General features: G+C 44.7%; 1 protein-coding gene across 5 annotated transcripts in view; it reads right to left on the reverse strand.

Annotated features, from left to right (window-relative positions):
- LOC137802274 (protein turtle homolog B-like) overlaps positions 1-12,253 on the reverse strand; it is a 109,342-nt gene extending 97,089 nt beyond the window's left edge. For all 5 annotated transcript variants that reach the window (XM_068600061.1, XM_068600059.1, XM_068600060.1 and 2 more), the window contains exon 1: positions 11,987-12,253. In XM_068600061.1, the coding sequence (XP_068456162.1) occupies positions 11,987-12,050 (64 nt within the window). In that variant the 5' untranslated portion in view covers positions 12,051-12,253. The remainder of the gene's footprint in view (positions 1-11,986) is intronic.
- Positions 12,254-18,537: the final 6,284 nt, after the last annotated feature.

The following is an 18,537-nucleotide window of genomic DNA, read 5'->3' on the forward strand; positions in this document are numbered from 1 at the left end:
AATGAGCAGGTGACTCCTCCCTATGATTCAATATTATAGTCAAAGGGCTCCAAGATATGGGGAGAAATCTAATATCAGGATATTTTAGATCAAATACATTAATATTAAACATCCTGACAATATTATAGGGTTGACTGACCATTGGCAATTTCACAAAATATGAACAAAGATTGATTTTTTAAGGATAATCCTGGGTAATGTGGATATAATGACGCAGCTGAGAACACTCTGGTAAATTCAGAAAATGACTTTAAAAGCCAGAAAAGACATTTTTCATCCTCAATTAAGAGGTTTATTTTTTGTATTTTTTATTCTTTTTTTTTGTTGTTGGTCGGGGAGGGAGTTTGTTTACAAGAAGAATGATACTGTTGACTTGAATGCTTGGGGGGGAAAAGAAAAATACTAAATGTATCACAATTGTAGTGTATTTTTGTGTACTTGCCTTAATAAAATCTTTTTTTTTTTAAAAAGCCAGAAAAGAAAACTCTTATTCCACACCCCAATATCCACAAGCTGAGACCATATCTAGTCTCATATCGCGGCATCGATATTATAGAATATTATTATATTGATAATATCGATACATTGCCCAGCTATACCTACGGGAATATCGCCAAATGATATTCCCGTTCGACCGAGTGGACTACAAGCTGCAATAACTTCAGCATCAGCAGGTTCGTACTTGCAGAATGAAAGTAGGCGTGCACGCAGCATTAAATGACAGCAGTCCTCATTATTTCGTTTTAAAAAGCCATTACATCTACATGCCAACACTTCTGCCCTTGAACGTGCAATTCAGCAGCGGTCGCCTTCGACGGGCACGTCGAAACAATCCAGGACGAGTTGACAGACACCAGAAGGGCAACGCTCGCTCTGAAATAAATCTCCCTAGTTATACGAGCTATCGCTCCGATTAGTCACCGACTGTCCCCGCGGACCCGTGTTTGCCAACCACAATCGATGAACAAACAGATTTCGACAAAGGGGGGAAAAAGGGCTCAGGAGCCACGCGCCGCCTTCGGGCCCTCGGGCTGTTCCGAAAAAGGGAAAGCTCCCCGTAACCCGCGGCTGCGTATTAGCAAAGTAACGCGCGGCTGTCATTGCTCCGACGAGGTCGTGGCATCGGGCCCCGCGAGATAAGAGAACACGCAGCGCAGGAACGCACGTATTGTAATGATGACCTCCGTCGTTTTAATCTTCTCTATTTTTGGTACAAACGGACTTTTGTTCAGTCTGTTTTACTCAACAAATATAACTGTTACTGAGGGGAAGAGGCGAGGAGGAGGAGGAAACGCAGGAAGTGCAGACTTTACAACTGTAGCAGACACTGAAGAGGGCTTAAAATAGGATTGGAGGCAGATGTGTAGGACACATATCCTGTATTGTTTGCAAAACGCTGCTGTCCGATCTTCAGAGTAAGCACATTTTACCTGGCGGTAGAGGAGGACGAGCCCAGCTCCCCCGATAAGTCTCTATTTAGACATGACAGCTATTCCCTGCTCCCCCGTGCACACAGTGCACCGACTATTCCCTTCCTCCGATATCCATTCCTCTCCACGAGCACCCTGCATCCTCCACATGTGCACACTGCTCCTTTACATCATACATCGTCTCCAAGCTGCTCGGTTCTTCGTCCCGGTGATGCCTTTGCGTGTCTGCGCTGTTCCTTATGGCCGGGCGAGAGTGCTCTGACCTTTTGATGGAAAGATTACAAACAGTTCATGTCAGCGAAACGCTAAGTAAGTTGTCACTCGACACCTCGGAGGCAGCCGCCATGGATACCGCCATGGAAGTACTGCACATGTACTGTATATGGTTTGTATGAGAGGACACGGATACTTTAAGAGGCGTAGAAAGCGTATTTTCTCAATCAGCTTCTTAACCACAGCGCAATAATTTGAATACCCTACAAACAGATAGCTGCATATGAAGAGAATTTGTGTGTGTTAACTAACAAGGTGGACCGCATCGGCCTATAATCTGACAACGATTACAAGCATCTGGCTTCTTGTTCAACAATCCGGCCGGAGACGTCTCAAATCTATTGTGGTGGCTCAAGTTGCTTATTAGAAAACAATGAGCGGTGCACAGAAGAGGAAGTCTTGGCCCGGATATCCAGTTATCTAACGTCTAGACTAGAACCCCGGAGATATTGTCCGCTGCCTCCAGGGGCTAAATCATCAGCCCCGTAGCCGACGGGTTCCATATTGACATAGTTTATATTGAAAGAGTTTTGTTTAGTGTTTTTACGGTTTCTTCTTGTTGCTGGTTGGAGGCAGGCGGGTTCAGTTGGAAACAGGTGCTGTCACATGCTTCTGCGAGCCAATTAGAACGATTACCAGTTATTCCAATCATTTCATTCAGGCCGAAGCGAATGATTGGATGGGCTACCTGCCTGTTTACGTCGATTGCTCATTCACTTATTGCTCGTCTCCAGAGTCTTCAAGCTGTGAGTACGAGCAGCCGTGTTCGTGGTTTTTCTCCATTATGGTGACTTGCTTTGGAGGACGCCCTGAAGGGAGGGGCTGTCAGTGCTGCCTTTAGGTGCTGCTGGTGATTATTATTGGAAAAGAGTTGGCATCAGTGGACTGCGTTTCTAGGTTGTTACATTGCTCTTACACCTGATGGTTGGATGTGTTCTTACATGTTCTCTCAGTGCGTCTCTGATGCAACAGATAAATGAAGGCGGAAAATCCTGGTAATCGTAAGCTGCTCTTAGTATTTTGGGCCTTATTACAGCCATCATCTGCCCGTGGTACCCGCTGCAAGTTGTATCCATCCATGTACTCCAACACTGCTGCCACGGAAGAGGATCATGTGTCATACAGTGCACCACGCCCACATGATCAATCTGTTTGTCTGTTGCATGCATTTTCTACTGCTCCTCTCGTAGGGACGCGTGCCGACAGAATTTTGCCTTTAGGTATCATGGGGGGAAAAGGGAAAAGCTCAGTTCTCTGGCTGAATTTAGAGTAGCAGGGCTGAGGGTTACGCTGAGGTATCTTATGGCCCTATCCAATGAATGTTTAATGGGTCTCGAGAAGTCGGCGTGGAGGAAGCTGACTGTGCTGCATCAGTGGGCTAGGCTGTAAACTGAGACAGGGCAGGAAGCCAGTCGGCTCAGGATGGAGGGAGGGAGGAAGAGGAGGAGGGGAGTGCAGTGGTGAGAGAAAGTATACAGAGCAGGAGAGGAACCAAGATGCACGTTATCAGGAAAACCAAAAAAAACTACACACTAAAAACCCTCCAAATGAAGATGTACATGACCGTAACGCAGTCCGGCTGCTGGTTTTTAAAAATCACAATAGAAACAATGTAGATTTTTTAAATATATACTGTCATATCGCCCGACCCGAGTCGCAACTATTAAATAATGCATCACATTTGGGACCAAAATGGGACTAAATGGTCGCCGTCTGTTGTATTCATGCGTCCACGTCTGTAAAACCAGATGTGTGTGTGCCGTCGAGAGCTCCTGTGCTGTGGACACTGGGATCTCTCAGCAGATCCGGATCACGCTGTCAACTCGAGAGAAGGCATCCCTTTGAGCACTTTGGTCGGATTTGACTGCGGGCACGAACCGGAGGCAGGGTGCATTGTGGTTGTTTGCAAACAATGCCAGAGACTTCAACGGTTTCAACGTGCACGTCATAATAGCGAGTCTGCATCGCCACGGATCGGCTTCGGCGGCTGCAAGGTCCTCGGGGACTGTCGGCGGCTCATCCACAGGGGTGTCTCTGCTCCGTCTGGGCCCTTATCTAAACCCCTGAATGCAACGACAGCTGGGCCGCAAGACCAGCGAGGACGCGCTACCCAAAATCACTCAACCACCTGAAGTGCGTTGAATAAAGCTGCCTCCGCCCATCGGGGGCCGCGCTGCTGTGAACGTCTGGCAGTCCATATGCCTGACTGCAAACCCCCCCCCAAGGCAGCTGTGAATGACGTGCTAATGATGCGTATGAACTACAGCACATACCAGCGAGGAAGAAAAGGGTTTCACCTTAGGAAAATATATGTATATCTTTCTCTCACAACTTCAAGGAAGGCACCGTGTTTGCATAGTAGAGCCACGCTGAGAATTGGGGTTTACAGTATCTTGCACTGGCTGTTGGAAAATCCTCAAAAAGATCCTTCATATTTTTGAGGGAGGATCATTTAGTGACAATCACATGAGTCACCCATCCCCTGTAATTAAGACGAGGCTGCGAACATTGCAATATGACACCAGCTGCACATGGAAAAAGTCTTCAACAGAGACCTGAAATATATTTCTTTCCTTTAGGTATATGTGTGCTTATTATGCTGAAATTGAGGTAGTAGCACAATTTCAACGTGCAAGCTGTTATTAAGCGCTTACATGGTTTTAATATTTGCACTGTGAGGCTAATCAGACCAGCCTTGACATCACCATCGCATGCCAACAGGAATAAAACTCAGCACAGCATCTCTAATGGAGGCGTTCACCGCCTGTCCATCATATAGAGCAGAATATGGAGCACAGAAGCTAGCATTGGCTTTACTAAGCACTGCCACCATGAGAAGTGTTGTGTAAAATAACAATGGCATCTAATATTTGGTACAGAGACCCACAGTAATGAATCTTGCTGGCTTTGGCCATTGCTTCATTCAGTGAACACAGCTCGGTGGAAACAAGTTGCCGATGCAACGAGGCAACGTTGAGATGCGGTGTCCATGTGGTGTCTGTGCATCCTGACTGCAGCAGAAGGGCTCCAGCAATTACGAGCTGGCCGGCCTTAAGCTGAGTCAGCTACAGGACACGGGTACAGTATATGCCAGAGAGCAATGTCCTCCTGAGGTGCTGCGCCGCAACGAGCGGCTCCAAGTCAAACCCTTCATCGTGAGCGGTGCACCAAACTACCCCAGATGTGAGGCGGCGGCGTGAGGGAGCTACGAGGGAGTACGCTGTGGTCTCACGTGAGTTGAGAGACAACTCAAGAGATATGCAGTCTTAACCCGTGCTGAACTACACCCTTCCTCTCTGCTGGCTCCCTGGTCCTTTCGGGAGAGATGCTGTACATAATTGAAGTTGCAAAGGAAGGCAATACCAGATAAGCAACGCCGTCGTTCCAGCAATTAATTAAGCGACGACTCTGTGGCACGGAGTGATGCACAACGCTTGCAGCTACAAAAAAAAAAAGAGATTTCACGCTTATTAAAGCTGCTTCAGGTGTGAATTTCCAGACGTGAAAAGCAGTGCGTACAGTAAAGTTTCGCCATAGAATCTAAATGGTATTTATGTTCCCCAACGCGAACGGAAACATCCCTCTTGGAGTCGTGGGAGACAGCAGTGACAGCAGTAGGGCTCACGTTGTAAACATGAATCAGGTGTGTTTCTGGGTTAACTGGACTGAAATAGAAACACAGCAACACTCTGTGGACTGCTCACATATTTGACAGGGATCTAGCGACTGTGGAGAACCACATGTGGAGCATCCCAATCTTTTCCATCGGTTCATCTGGCCGAGCGACCACAGCAGACAAGTGGGCTGAATCTAAAACTAATCAGCAGTTAAACAAAGTAATAGGACGTTTGTGGTGTGGCACTCGGCAACTTTAGCCTCTGAACCCCGAAGCACTTTCGGGGTATTTTTTTGCTGCTGTCCCATTTCACTTTCTGTGGCCTCATTTTTCAGTCTTGCACCTCAATGGAAGCAGAACAATCTTTAAAAACACAGTTGAATTGGTCATTTATTTAAGAGAAATTGGAAAACAATGGATTCTATACATCCAACTTCCAAGTGTTATCACTGAGGCTCCACATGCTATCTACAGTACATTGAACAGTCACGTCAGTCGAGGTTTCGCAGACTTTTGGTCACATTACAGTTGGTCTTCGCCAAGTCAACCAGGGCTTTTAAAGTTGCGCTGAAGCACGTTCAATTTAATGTCTTTTACAGAATCTGGTTAGAGCAAATGGTTCATTTGGGACGACGTTGTTGGATATAAGGGGTGGGGAAAAAAATCGATACAGCACAGTATCGCGATATTTTGCGTGGCGATATTGTATCGATACATGAAAGCCAAGTATCGATCTTTTATTTAATCAATTTTAAACTTTTTGGTTGTAGAATAATAAAATCAATTTATTTTTTGTCAACAACGTTTTTCTTTGGGGACAATTTTCTGTTGAAAAAAAGGGTAATCATCGCAATATATCGCAATACTCAATGTATCGCAGTATCGTGGTAATATCGTATCGGGACTTAAGTGTCGTGACAATATTGTATTGTGAGACCTCTGGTGATTCCCACCCCTATTGGATATAACCAAATGTTAAGCTTTAAATAAGTTGTTTTTCTTGACGTAAGAGCTCCTCAGACATGTGAGTTTCAGCTTCTGGCGATGATAAACGGTGTAGCTTTTGCGAATGTTTAAAGAAAACACGACTTTCAATCGGGTTTTGGGGTTCAGAGGGTTGTGAAACAGGTGTGTACGCGAAGCTGAGAAACTGAAAAGCTCCGACAACAAAGATGGGAAACACTGGTTTTGAACTTACCATCTTACGCTTGGGGGAAATCTTTAGCCTAAAATAACTCCACATCAAAATAAACTGAATATATAATGTATATCAATATGGACAATAACAATTTGGGTGATAACATTATTTGCATAGTCGCTGAGTGAGTTTTTATTTTTCCTTTCTAATGGTGATTCATTGTAAAAAAAAAAAGGACCCTCCCTCCTCGCCCCCCAATGTGGGGAAGACTATAAACTTACTCTCATCACAGCTAAACGTTCTTACTGCAGACATATAAAAGATTCATGCAACAAATTAAAACCAGTGGGCCTTCCATGTCTGGAAATCGTCCAGCTTCAATGTTGGCTCTCGAAGAAGTTGACAGTGGGAACATTACGTCTGAAATAACAACCAACAACTGCCAACTTAAAACATGTTGAGGGCATCAGGCTCAGTGAGGCAGATGCTGAGCTGAGATGCCTCCTCAGATGTTACCGGGTTGTGTGACCTCAATACAGGAAGTGGAGTGTTGTAATTAGAGAAACACTTAATGTGAAGCTACGGGGGCTCAGCGCTGTTTCAGCTCTGGTCTGCAATGAGAAGCAATGCACACCTATACAACTTTAAAAGAACGTGTACGCTCCAGAGAGGAAATTAGTTGTTTGAAGTCCTAAAAGCAGAGAAATAGACTGATTGGAGTTGTGGCTCATTCATCTGGGCCTCAAGTCCACGAGTCCAGGGGGAAGTTGGCAAAGATGCGAGCAAACCGGTGAGATGCCGTCCATATTGAGTCCTTCTGGCCGTGGCTACACTTGTCTTTTAAATGCCACTTTTGTCATCCGATAACGCCGTAACTGTCAAGTCTCCATGCTCTGAGATCGGACTTTACTCGCATTGAGATCCACATACCGAGGTGGTTTATCGTGACTGTAGAGGCTCTGTTCACGGCTATCCTTCAAGACAACAAGTCGACTGATACTGCAGAGATCAAATGAGCAGCAAAAGATAAAGGGTGACTTTTATTGTGAGGAATTTAAAAGGAAATTAAATGCATTTATCTGCTGTCTACAGCCACTTCTTTGACCATGAAGCATAAAAGAGGCACTGGAAAGACAAGCGTGACCACGGCCTCAGCCGTTGACAGCAGTGATCGGCATCAGATCAATAAAATGCCAGATCGGAACGGTCCCAGTTTAAAAAACTAAATGCGGTTCAAGCTCAACACACGAGTCCTTCAGCGAGAAAATGCTGAACAGCCACAATATTGCAATCCATGCTGTGAAGGAGACACAAGTCTGTTCTTTTCTTGGTCAGCAGCTTTGCTTTTTTTGCCAAGTAGCCACCCACTGACTGGGAGACACTCATTAAGTGATCATACTGGAGGGATGGTGAAAAAAAAAAGAAACACAGGGATACCGGAGAACTTTCTGGGAGGAAGAATTAATTAGGCAAAAAAGCACTCTTTGCCAGCTCAATTCACCCACACACACACACACACACACACACACACACACACACACACCACACCTCACAGACGCCAAAGACACTGAATCACAAACACAAGTCCAAAATTCTGCAGGATGATCATGTTTCCCTCACGCAAAACACACGCAGCGAGAAGGACCACGCGGCCAGTCAGCAAATAAACTGATCCAGCTGTGAAAAGGGAAAAACACAAAGTCATGGATTCTCATGGACATAGAAAAGGATGTAATTGTCAGAAGACAACATTGTCGGGCTGCAGCTAACAACAATTAACGAATTAATCAGTCCATTATTTATCTCAATGACCGCTTGCTCTATAAAAAGCCGGTGCATTGTTCATTTCCCCAAAGCCCAAGGGGCTGTCTTCAGTTCACTGTCCGAGAAGACAGCCAGTGTCGAGGATGCTCAGAGGCTCCGCGCAGAAAACAAATGACGCTATAGTTTCCCATAAAGAGAGCGGCTCAGCGATGTGGTGCAGCTGGAGTTCACGGCGGTTGAACCTTTTCTACTTGCTGCCGCCAAACGAACGACCATGTGAATTTTATTGGCTCCTCACTTTGAGTCATTCCCCTCTTCGTCCTTTATGTTTATGATACCGGTTAGTTTAATGTGTTTTGCTGTTGATGCTGAGATTAGGGGGGGTGTGGAGGTAAGCAACGGGAATCACTGAGTGAGTGCAGTCTTACCAGACTTGACAAAGCGCCTCCAGAGCCAGAGAAGACTTTCTACAACTCCTCCCACAGGTTGACCTCCTACGATCGTGTTCCTCATCCAGACTAACACAGAGACGGGGCGATGCAATGTTCTTGGCCTTTTCGGACTTGAATGGAATTACAATAGACAGCAAGGATCCACCTCAAAGTACACAGGAAAGAAACTGATGGCACTTCAAATACATGCTCATGATTTATAAACAAATCTTGATATTGGCACTTCTATTCACACATCCTAAGCTGCTTAGAGCTGGAGCTCTGAATTGCCTCTCGGATATCTCCTCTATAATGCCGGGGAAAGAGGAAATCAATGGTGATATCAGCTGCAAATCAGCTGCTCACATCCATCCAATGGCACGGTGACACGCCTACATTGTTAGCCAATCGTCTCGCGGCTATCTCTTTTCAAATACGATTGTCTCTCAGCCGTCAGTACGCTGATGCCGCCGTCAGCCCACCAGCACCACCACGATCCGGAGGGTTCTCTCACTGCTGCTCAGGGCAGACAGCCCTCCTTTGCAAACCTCCCTGTGGTGATCGCGCGTCGTCTGTTACGGCTTTCACAGCGGCTCACAAGAAGATAAAGAACCAGAGACAAACAGGTCGGGATGTGAAAGCATTTGGAAGAGCTTTCAAGAGTAAAACCCAAAGAAGGAAATTACTCTTTATCGTTTTTCCCAATGTTTCTGTCCACATCGCCCTCCACCTCCTTCCTCTTCCTCCCCCGATCGTCACCAGCCCTCTTGGCGTGTTGTTGGCATGTGTGTTTACTGAGCGACCGAGTGGCATTTATCTCGCAGCTTCGTCATAATTGGTCCAACTTAGTCCGGGGCAGGCAGCCTGTCAGCGGGCATATGTTCAGATCCTGGTTAAAGACACACGGAGCCCCCCAGGGTGTGTATGTGTTTGTGTGCGTGTGCGTGGGTAGGAGTAACAAGTAAGGCAGCAGACGTTTGCCGTGGAGCGCGCCCCCCAAGCATCCATTAACACAGCCCACCATGTTCCCTTCTCCTCAACTACCGGGCCCATCGCTGAGAGAGACAGAGACATCGAGAGAGAGGGAGCGAGAGAGGGAAAGAAAGAGAGAGGCCACTTGAAACCCGGAGGGATACAAGTTCACCCGAGTGTACGGAAGAGGAAGGCGACCGGAAGGGGCAGGAAAGAGGGGAGACGGGTGGAGGACGGCGAGGACCTGAGTCAGACGAAGGGAGATGAGGGAGGGAGAGAGGGGATGAAACAAGGTGAGGCGGCGAGGAAACCGGAGACGAGCAGGGGAGAACTGCCTGGCTCAAATCCAGGGTTCACGCTTCGCCGGCCGCCAAGCTGGAGACGGCAGCCCTCGGCCAAAAGGACGCGCCCGCCCCGCCGCCGCCGCCGCCGCCGCCGCCGCTTCTGCCTGCGTGTACACGGCATCGGCGCGTTTAACGCCCCCGGGACCAAGCGCCCAAGAGGCCGGTCCCCCGCCGACTGAGGGGACGCTCCTCCCCAGAAGTCGCTGCTCGTTTTCTGCCAAGTCCCAACCGCGGAGGAGACGAGGGAAGCCGCTTAAAAACATCTCCCTAAGCCCTCCCACCCCCCACCCCCCACCTCTCCTCTCGTTTGGCAGACGGCGCTTTAAGTGTATCCTGTTTAGGCGGGACGTTACATAATTGCACATAACATGTAGCATTTGAAGCCCGCAAGATATTTGGTGCGGGATAAAAAGTTTACAAAGCGTGGCGACGTAAAGCTTGTTTCATGTCGTCAAGCTTCTCCTTCGCTCGTCATCTAAATCAGGGATGCTGAAGCACAGACGCTATCCCACTTTCCTCATCTCCCCTCGCTCTTGAAGATGAGTGGTAGGGAAGGCGGAGGCGGGGTGAAAGTAGCAGGGATTCCTTTTTTTTTTATACGAGTGAGGTGCTGCTGCAGCTTTAATTGCTCACCACTTAACTGCACGTTGAGTCTAGCGATTAGAGGATGATGTCATTTTTTTTTTTCGAGAGTATTGTGCGTATTGCTTTTGTCAGTTTATTAATAGATTATCTATTTATAGATCATTTATATATTTTTTAAAGACGTATTACATTATTTTTCACTGGTTTCCATTTCTCAAATGTGAATATTCTTTTAATACTTTTTTTTTAGCATTCTAATGCTCGTCATCTCAACCTTTGTTTCATGCTGCCAATATGAATATATTTCTATTGGGCTTTTGGGAAATTATGATTGGCAGCTTTCTTTATTTTCTGTCTTTTGATAGTCCAAACAACAGAAAATAATCCCCAGATTAACCGATGTGAAACAACGACCTTCTCTACGGGGAGGTCAGAGGTCAGCTCGCAGGTGATCTCCAGCTCCTTGGCGCCATCTTGTCAAATAAAAGCCTGAGCTCTTCTCCTCAAGAAAGCACCTTCAGACACAAACCACAGCAAGCAAACAAACAAAAAGCAGTTTCAAGTGGACATGAAGTACATACATGTGATCAAAGTGGCAGCCCACTTGACATGCCTGAGAAAGGGCCCCGGTGTGAACCCCCCTCCTCGAAAGCGCGCCCTCTAGCGGACACATCGCAAAGAGCGGCTCACTGCGCAGAGGGCTCGTCCACTCACAGCGTTTTAAATGGCATCCAGGCCAGCGCACCGTCCTCAGATACATTTGCCTTTTTAGCATGTTGACGACACGCCGCAGCTCCGGTGAAGCAGAGCTGCTGCAGTCCCGTTTCCCGCCGGCAATATAACAAAATGTATTCAAACCCGTCCTGGAGCTCCAGGAGCGCAAAGTCACACACACACACACACACACACACACACACACACACACACACACACACACACACACACACACACACACACACACACACACACACACACACACACACCTCGGGATGGAGACGTTCAACCGGACCGGCCACCGCTGTCTGTCACCCCGCAGACACAAACCACATGTCCGCGGCTGTGTCACAGTGGAAATAAGCCGGTTGTCCTCTTTAAATTAAAAAAAGAAAACAAGGTTTCAACCAGAGGAGTTCCCTACCCTCCTGACACAAGTCGTTTCACGGTGACCCGGCCCGGCCCCCGTCGCCCGTCGGCAGCCCGGCTCCGCTCAGGTGCGGTGATGAACACACGTATGAACTTCATGACGGGAAGTGGGACATTTTTTTTATTTTTTTTTTAAACATACAAGCGACATATTTAAAGTTAGCAAACGAAGAAGCGGGAAAACGTTTTTTTTGTTGTTGTTTGTTTTGTTTTTTTAAAGAAAAAAAAAGGGAAGTTAAAACTTGAGCATTGGACGTCATTGGACACACACACACTGCACTTCGACTCACCTTGAGCGGCCGTTCCTCGGGTGCTGAATACACTTGCTATCAAAGTGGCCACATACCAAATCATAGTACTATTGCCGGCCAGAAATAAACCTTATCATGTCTCAAAGTGCCCCTTTCGGTTAGTCTCTCATCGCCGAGCGTCCCAGGACGAAGTGAAGCGGGCCGGTATCCTGTTTTCTTGTTAACCGAGCCCTGGACACTTTCCCATCGGCGCTTTCCCCTCTCTCTTCCCCTCTCCTCCGCTCTCCTCTCGCATCCTGAGACGGATCACCTGCGCCAATGGGACGAGAGCAGACGACGCAGTGAAACCAAGCGCGAGCTCCTAGATAACCGCGGCCCCGCCTCCGCACTCGTTCCATTGATGGGCGTGGGAGGAAGCCCGGCCGCTGATTGGTCACCTGCGCTGTCTGTTTTCCCTGATGGCGTGGGGCGTTCACTGAACACGGTGGTACTCGGAGATTTTCACGCTCAAGTTAAAGGACGCCGCCTCAGTGTGCTCGTGTCGGCTAGAGAGACAGCTTGCTTTAGTCATTGATAGCGTTTTCACCCTTTACACATTTAAATGTACAGTAATGACAAAATAATCATGACATCACGTTTTTTAACACTAGCGAACCGATTTAATACTAGTTTTATAAGCAAAATATTACTCTTTTATTTGCTTTTCTTCTTTTATTGCTATTTCTATGTTGTGTTGTTTAGGTACGTTATAACTTTGTGTTAAGAACTGTTCTATAAACAGTTCTAAACAATACTGTTTTTAATATTACAGCATGCTGCAGGAAAAAAAAGTACAAATCATAAAACAGAAGGCAAAAGTTATGCTCATCAGCGTATATATATATATATATATATATATATATATATATATATATATATATATATATATATATATAGTATATTGTTTTTATTATATATATTGGTTTTTATTTTATTCACTTTATTATAAGCTAAGCCTTCACACAGTATCTCAACCACAGTTGGCAAAATCCAACAGGTGGTTACCCAGTGGAGGCATTCAATGACCCCCCCTGCCCGCTCGTTCAAAGAATTGTAAGATAGCCATTGCTTGTCTGTGGGCATTTATGCATGACACATCATTTAGTTTGGTTCTGATGAATCAGGATGTATGCACAATACTGCAAGTTTCTAAATTCTGTGACGAAAAGGCATGATTGTATCTCACCCGTTTTTTTTCACGGAGTACCTGAATGCAGCACCAGAGGGAACCGTTTTAAGGTGGGTTGGAGTGTGAAGCCCGTGGCAGAGCTGCGGTATCATCCTGCGCATTTAGACGAGAGGAATCCTCCAGCCTGACTGTGCACATCATCATGTGGACCACTGCCATGTGCTATCCATATATTCAAATCTATTTGGGGAAAAGAAATGTCCACAGTGTATGACCGAAGCAGTGTGATGCAGTTAAGACCACCGGCCAAAACAATTTGCAACAAATAACTTGAATACATCATGATTCATCTTCATTGATTCAGTGATTCATTCAGTCAGGGACAGTTTCAAATTCAACCGACTCAGTCGGCCTTGCTCATAGAGCATCCTCTGCCTCAGAGCCACTTCTCCCCACCTCCAAGTCTTAAGGACCCCCGGCTGATTATTCAGTAAGAGGAGGTTGAAGTACAAGCCTCCAACAATATGACAAATAAATCAATTCCAAGTTATTCGAGGTCACGGTGTTTCACATTGCCAGTGTTCTTCTCATCATTCACTAATCTTATTCATGTCCAAATGTACTCAGCTTGTATATTTAGTTGTCATCCACACATTTTTCCCACGCTGTGATGACAAATGTGACAGATGCTACAAGTCATCTTGTAACATCAGATATTTGTTTTTATCTTCAAGATGTACAGCACAGAAGATAGAGGACTGCTTTAATAAAGACATTATTATTATTATTATTATTATTATTATTATTATTATTATTATTATTATTATTATTATTATTATCACTTATAGTACTATTGCACATATGAGTATATGTAAAAATTCAGTTTTTAAAAAGTGTATATATATATATATACACACACACACACACACACACACACACACACACACACACACACACGCTAAATCTTTTAAACTTGGTATTTATTCATGGAATTAATAAAAATGTTGTCTGCAACATGAATGTTGGATAAGACGCACATCACCAAGGGTGCTTATAGCGACAAATTCAAGCTAGCTAGCATGCTAGTGCTACATCAAACGTGCTGCAGAAATGAGTCCTAAAACAGAGAAGTGAGTCAGCATTTTATCAGTTTCTGTTCCCTTTTTTTCATGATTTTTTTCCTCAAGTGCCTGAAATAATAATGTCTGTGTATTACAAGCTCAATATGGTCACTATTTGTCCATGTGACAGTGCTGTAGTTTGTTTATTCTAACATTAGCTTTATACTTCTGGGGAATCAAGTTTTGGGGAAAAAGCAACAGGGAATTTATCATTCAACTGTTTTTCTCCCGCTCCGAACATTTGTACTTTTATGAACCCATGTGGGGAGCATAAGAGGGATTCATCTTGTTTTCTTTTTTCTACTGACTGATAGAGATGTTAATGTAAAGTAGCATTTAGAAGCGAACATGCAGGTACAAAATATCCTCCCTCACTCCGTCACACTCTTTTTTTGTCTGGGTGCCACCTTGATCGCCCTCTCGCCCTGAGGCCTGCGAGTCCTCAGGTACTTGTGTTGGCTCTTCTTCCTCATGAAACAGCCAGGAGAGTTTGGCATGTCAAGTCCCAGCATGTCAGCCCCCGTGACCGACTGGCTACAGATGCAGCCGAAGGCCCTTTTTCAGACCGCCGCGATGATGGCACAGCAGCCATGTCTCACAGCTAACTGTCATACAGAGCAGTGTGCTTTAATAGAGCTGTGTGAAGTGCAAATGGTATATTCAAATTCAGCTTTCATCGCTGTTCTGTGATGCTCACACTCAGCTCGCGTCAGCTTTTTGATCCTGCTTGTGACTAATGAGCCAGGTGTAAGCGTTAGCTGTTGGCCGTGGCTACAGACTGTAGTATACTGTGTTTATATCTGAGGTAATGAAGAAACTGAACTGCTGTCATATCTTTATATAGGATGAAAAACTGTAGTGAATCGAACTGAAACAGACACTGTTCAACTAATCCATTGGTCCATAAACAAATCAGGCACCGATTTTTATAACTGATCGAATAAGTTACATCTTTAATGAAAAATACTGAACATTCGCTGGTTCCTGCTTCTCAAATCTAAATGTAAACAAAGAGGGAAAGAGACTGGAGCAAACTGATTGATTTGTGCAACAGACCCGTGCAAGAGAAAAAGTCATTAGGAACCATTGTCTGGGGACCACGAATCAAATTTGGTGCAAATCGAGTAAGATGTTAAGAAATTACACTGGATCAGGGACATTTCTGACATACTGGTGGCGCTACTAGAAATTACAGGTTCACCATCGAAGAGATGTCTAGAGAAGAAGAGAATGTTGATGAAAATGTCAAGTTATAACTTAAAATAATAATATGAATGTGAATACTATTAATATGGAAAATATTAAATCTACAAATCAAGATTGATTGTTTTACAACCCCGTCTCCTAAAAATCCTGTTTCCAAACTCAATTATGTTTTGAGGGAAAGATATTTTCTTCTGGATTAGTTTAAACATTCATGAGTATTTAACGTTGTAAATTGAAACATTTGTTTGTTGGACCCATCCGTCCACTCAAAATCAATGCACTTTTGCAGACTTTGATTAGAAAAATGTGTTTCCCCAGAAACCTAATTGCAAATGCATTGTCATTGAAAGTTTAAAAAAAAAGTTGAATATTTCTATGGTATTAAAGTGCATGTTGGATAATTAAATGTGCTTTGATGGTTGAACATGTAATGTACATTATGAATGATATTGTATTATTCATCATTATAGTATACATACTTTATATCGGGTATATATAGATTAAAAAATAGCTTGGATGAAGTTAAGCTACTGTTGCCATGTGGCTGTAGCTTAGCTTGCTACGTTTCTCTGCTTCAGTATAGTGAAGCTTAGCTTGATGGAGAGTAACTGGTAGCTAAGCTCGCTACACTTTCAAAGTAGCTTTCCCAGCACTGTAAACAGCATCGTGACAAATTTGGATAGTTATTTGTGATTTTGTTAAAAAAAAAAAAGTCACTTTGCAGAAGCTGAACTGAATGAAACAGTGTGTTGAATGTCAGGAGTGGGTTGCTGTCTGAAACGTGGTCCCATACTGAAATAGCTGATCGGAAACACCACTGAAACGCCATTTTCAGTTTGCCTGGCATGTCGTTAGTGGGCTTCGTGTGAGGGCTTTGTGTGACCTGCTGAGGGAACTGGCTAATGTGGAAACAGCTTCATCATGTGCCTGGGAGCACGCAGTCTGGACTTGGGAGGGGATCAATGGCCCCCCTTGAAGCAGTTTGTCAATATGGCTCCAAATGGTGATCCAGCACAGTGAGAGTCAGGACCTTATGTTGGACCGGTCAGATTTTGAAGCCTGGCGATGATCACCCGTTTTTTTTTTTTGTTGGATTTGTAATTAGGAAACCAATTAACATTCAAATTACAACTCCTTGAGGATATGTTATGGTCGTTATATTCAAACTGCTATAAAAACATATCCTTAAACCTGTAAAGTGACATTACAACGCAGTCTTATTCAGACTAACCCCTCTGTCCATGTGAATGGCATTTAGATTTTACTGTACAATTTTGGAGAAAAGTGACTTCAAAAACAGCTTCAATGACATAATGATAGTTATAAGGTCACAATTTCCAATATTCAAACTGCTATAAAAACAGATCCTTAAACTTGTAAAGTGAAATTACAACACAGTCCTGTTCAAGATGACCTCTGCTATGTCCATGTGGATGACCTTCAGATTTTACTGTACAGTTTTGGAGAAAATTGACTTCAAAGTCAGCTTACATGTAACAATGATATTCATAACTTCACAATTTCCAATATGCAAAGGGCTATAAAAACAGATACTTAAACTTTTAAAGTGAAATTAGAACGCAGTCTTGTTCAATCTGACCTCAGCTATGTCCATGTGGATGGCCTTGAGAGTTTACTGTACAGTTTTGGAGAAAAGTGACTTCAAAATCAGCTACAATGTAATAATGATAATAATCATGTCACAATATTCAAACAGCTATAAAAGCAGATCTCCTTTTATAGCTGTTTGAATATTGTGAAATGATGAATATCATTATTACACTTTTGGAGTATGACAAGTCCTTCAAAAAGCCGTCCAATGTACAAAAAACTACGTCAGTCGCTCAGACCCTAATAAGCCTATACAGAGAAAAGATGTTACGATTGTATTAAAGGAAAGTAATCATGACTTAATTTCATCAATCAGGATCAGAAACGGTTTATTGCCAAGTACATCACACAAACAAGGAATTTGACAAGGTGATTGGTGCGTGACAATAAACATTTAGTTCTGGGAATAAAAAGGCCTGAGTCGTTGTGGAGACCGTTTCTGTGGCGTGAGGTCTTGGTGCTGGTGGATCGCAGCCTCCAGCCAGAGGGAAGGGACTCAAACAGTTAGTATCCAGGGTGAGAGCGGTCGGCTGCAATCTTCCTTGCCTGCTCCAGTGTACTTGAAGCGAACAAGTCATGGACGGAAGGCAGATTGCAGCCAACCAACCTCTCAGCAGAGCGGCTGATACGCTGCAGTCTGCCCTTGGCAGTGGCGGCCATTGGTGAGTTTGATGATACTTTGACTTATCTTAATGACGTCACCATAACCCGTATCTGGGAGTAAAAGAGGGTACGCATCCGTTCATTGGATCGAGCGTCCCGTTGTGGCTTCGCCAGTTTGTTCCAGCAATGCTTTGTTAAGCACCCAGACAATCAGCTCCACCACCGTTCTGGACATTCATTACATCTCGATCATAACTCGGGCCATATTTGATCGCTTTCATGAATACAGGCTTCACATTCTCTGTCTATCCACATGACTGGGATACAGTGGGCACTGGGGTGGAGGAGATCAATTAGGGTTGTCTGCTGGCTTTCCCCTCGCTCTCTCTTTCTCACACACTCACACACACACACATATTGTGTCTCATCGTCACCCAACCTTTCCCTGCAACCCAGGAGAGCTAAAGGTCCAGCTGGCATGCAGCCCAGGCCTCCTCCCCCTCAGACCACCACCACAGGGAGTGAACCAAAAAGCACAAACACAATGATATCCAGGTCACCACACAAACTGTAACAAGATACAAAAGAAGCACACTAATGCATATCCCGAAAGTGTCATTCCAGTCCCAAATTGGGACAGTATTTGACACAATTGAGGGTCTTCTCATGCTTGACTATAAACAAACAAGGACGGTGCTAAAATCTTCTTTTGTTTAGTTCAAAACCTGTCGACACTCACGCTCCCTTTTCTGTTCCCTTGAGATGAAGCCTTCAAACTCAGGCGAGAACACAGTCACCTCAGTCATCGAGATGTAAGTCAGAGGAAATAAGACTGTCCAGTGACGGGACATATATCACAAATAACTCAAGGAGATGGATGT

The sequence above is a fragment of the Clinocottus analis genome, unplaced genomic scaffold (assembly GCF_023055335.1).
Source record: "Clinocottus analis isolate CAN_PGR_092001 unplaced genomic scaffold, fCliAna1.0.p SCAF_5, whole genome shotgun sequence".
Classification (NCBI taxonomy): domain Eukaryota; kingdom Metazoa; phylum Chordata; class Actinopteri; order Perciformes; family Cottidae; genus Clinocottus; species Clinocottus analis.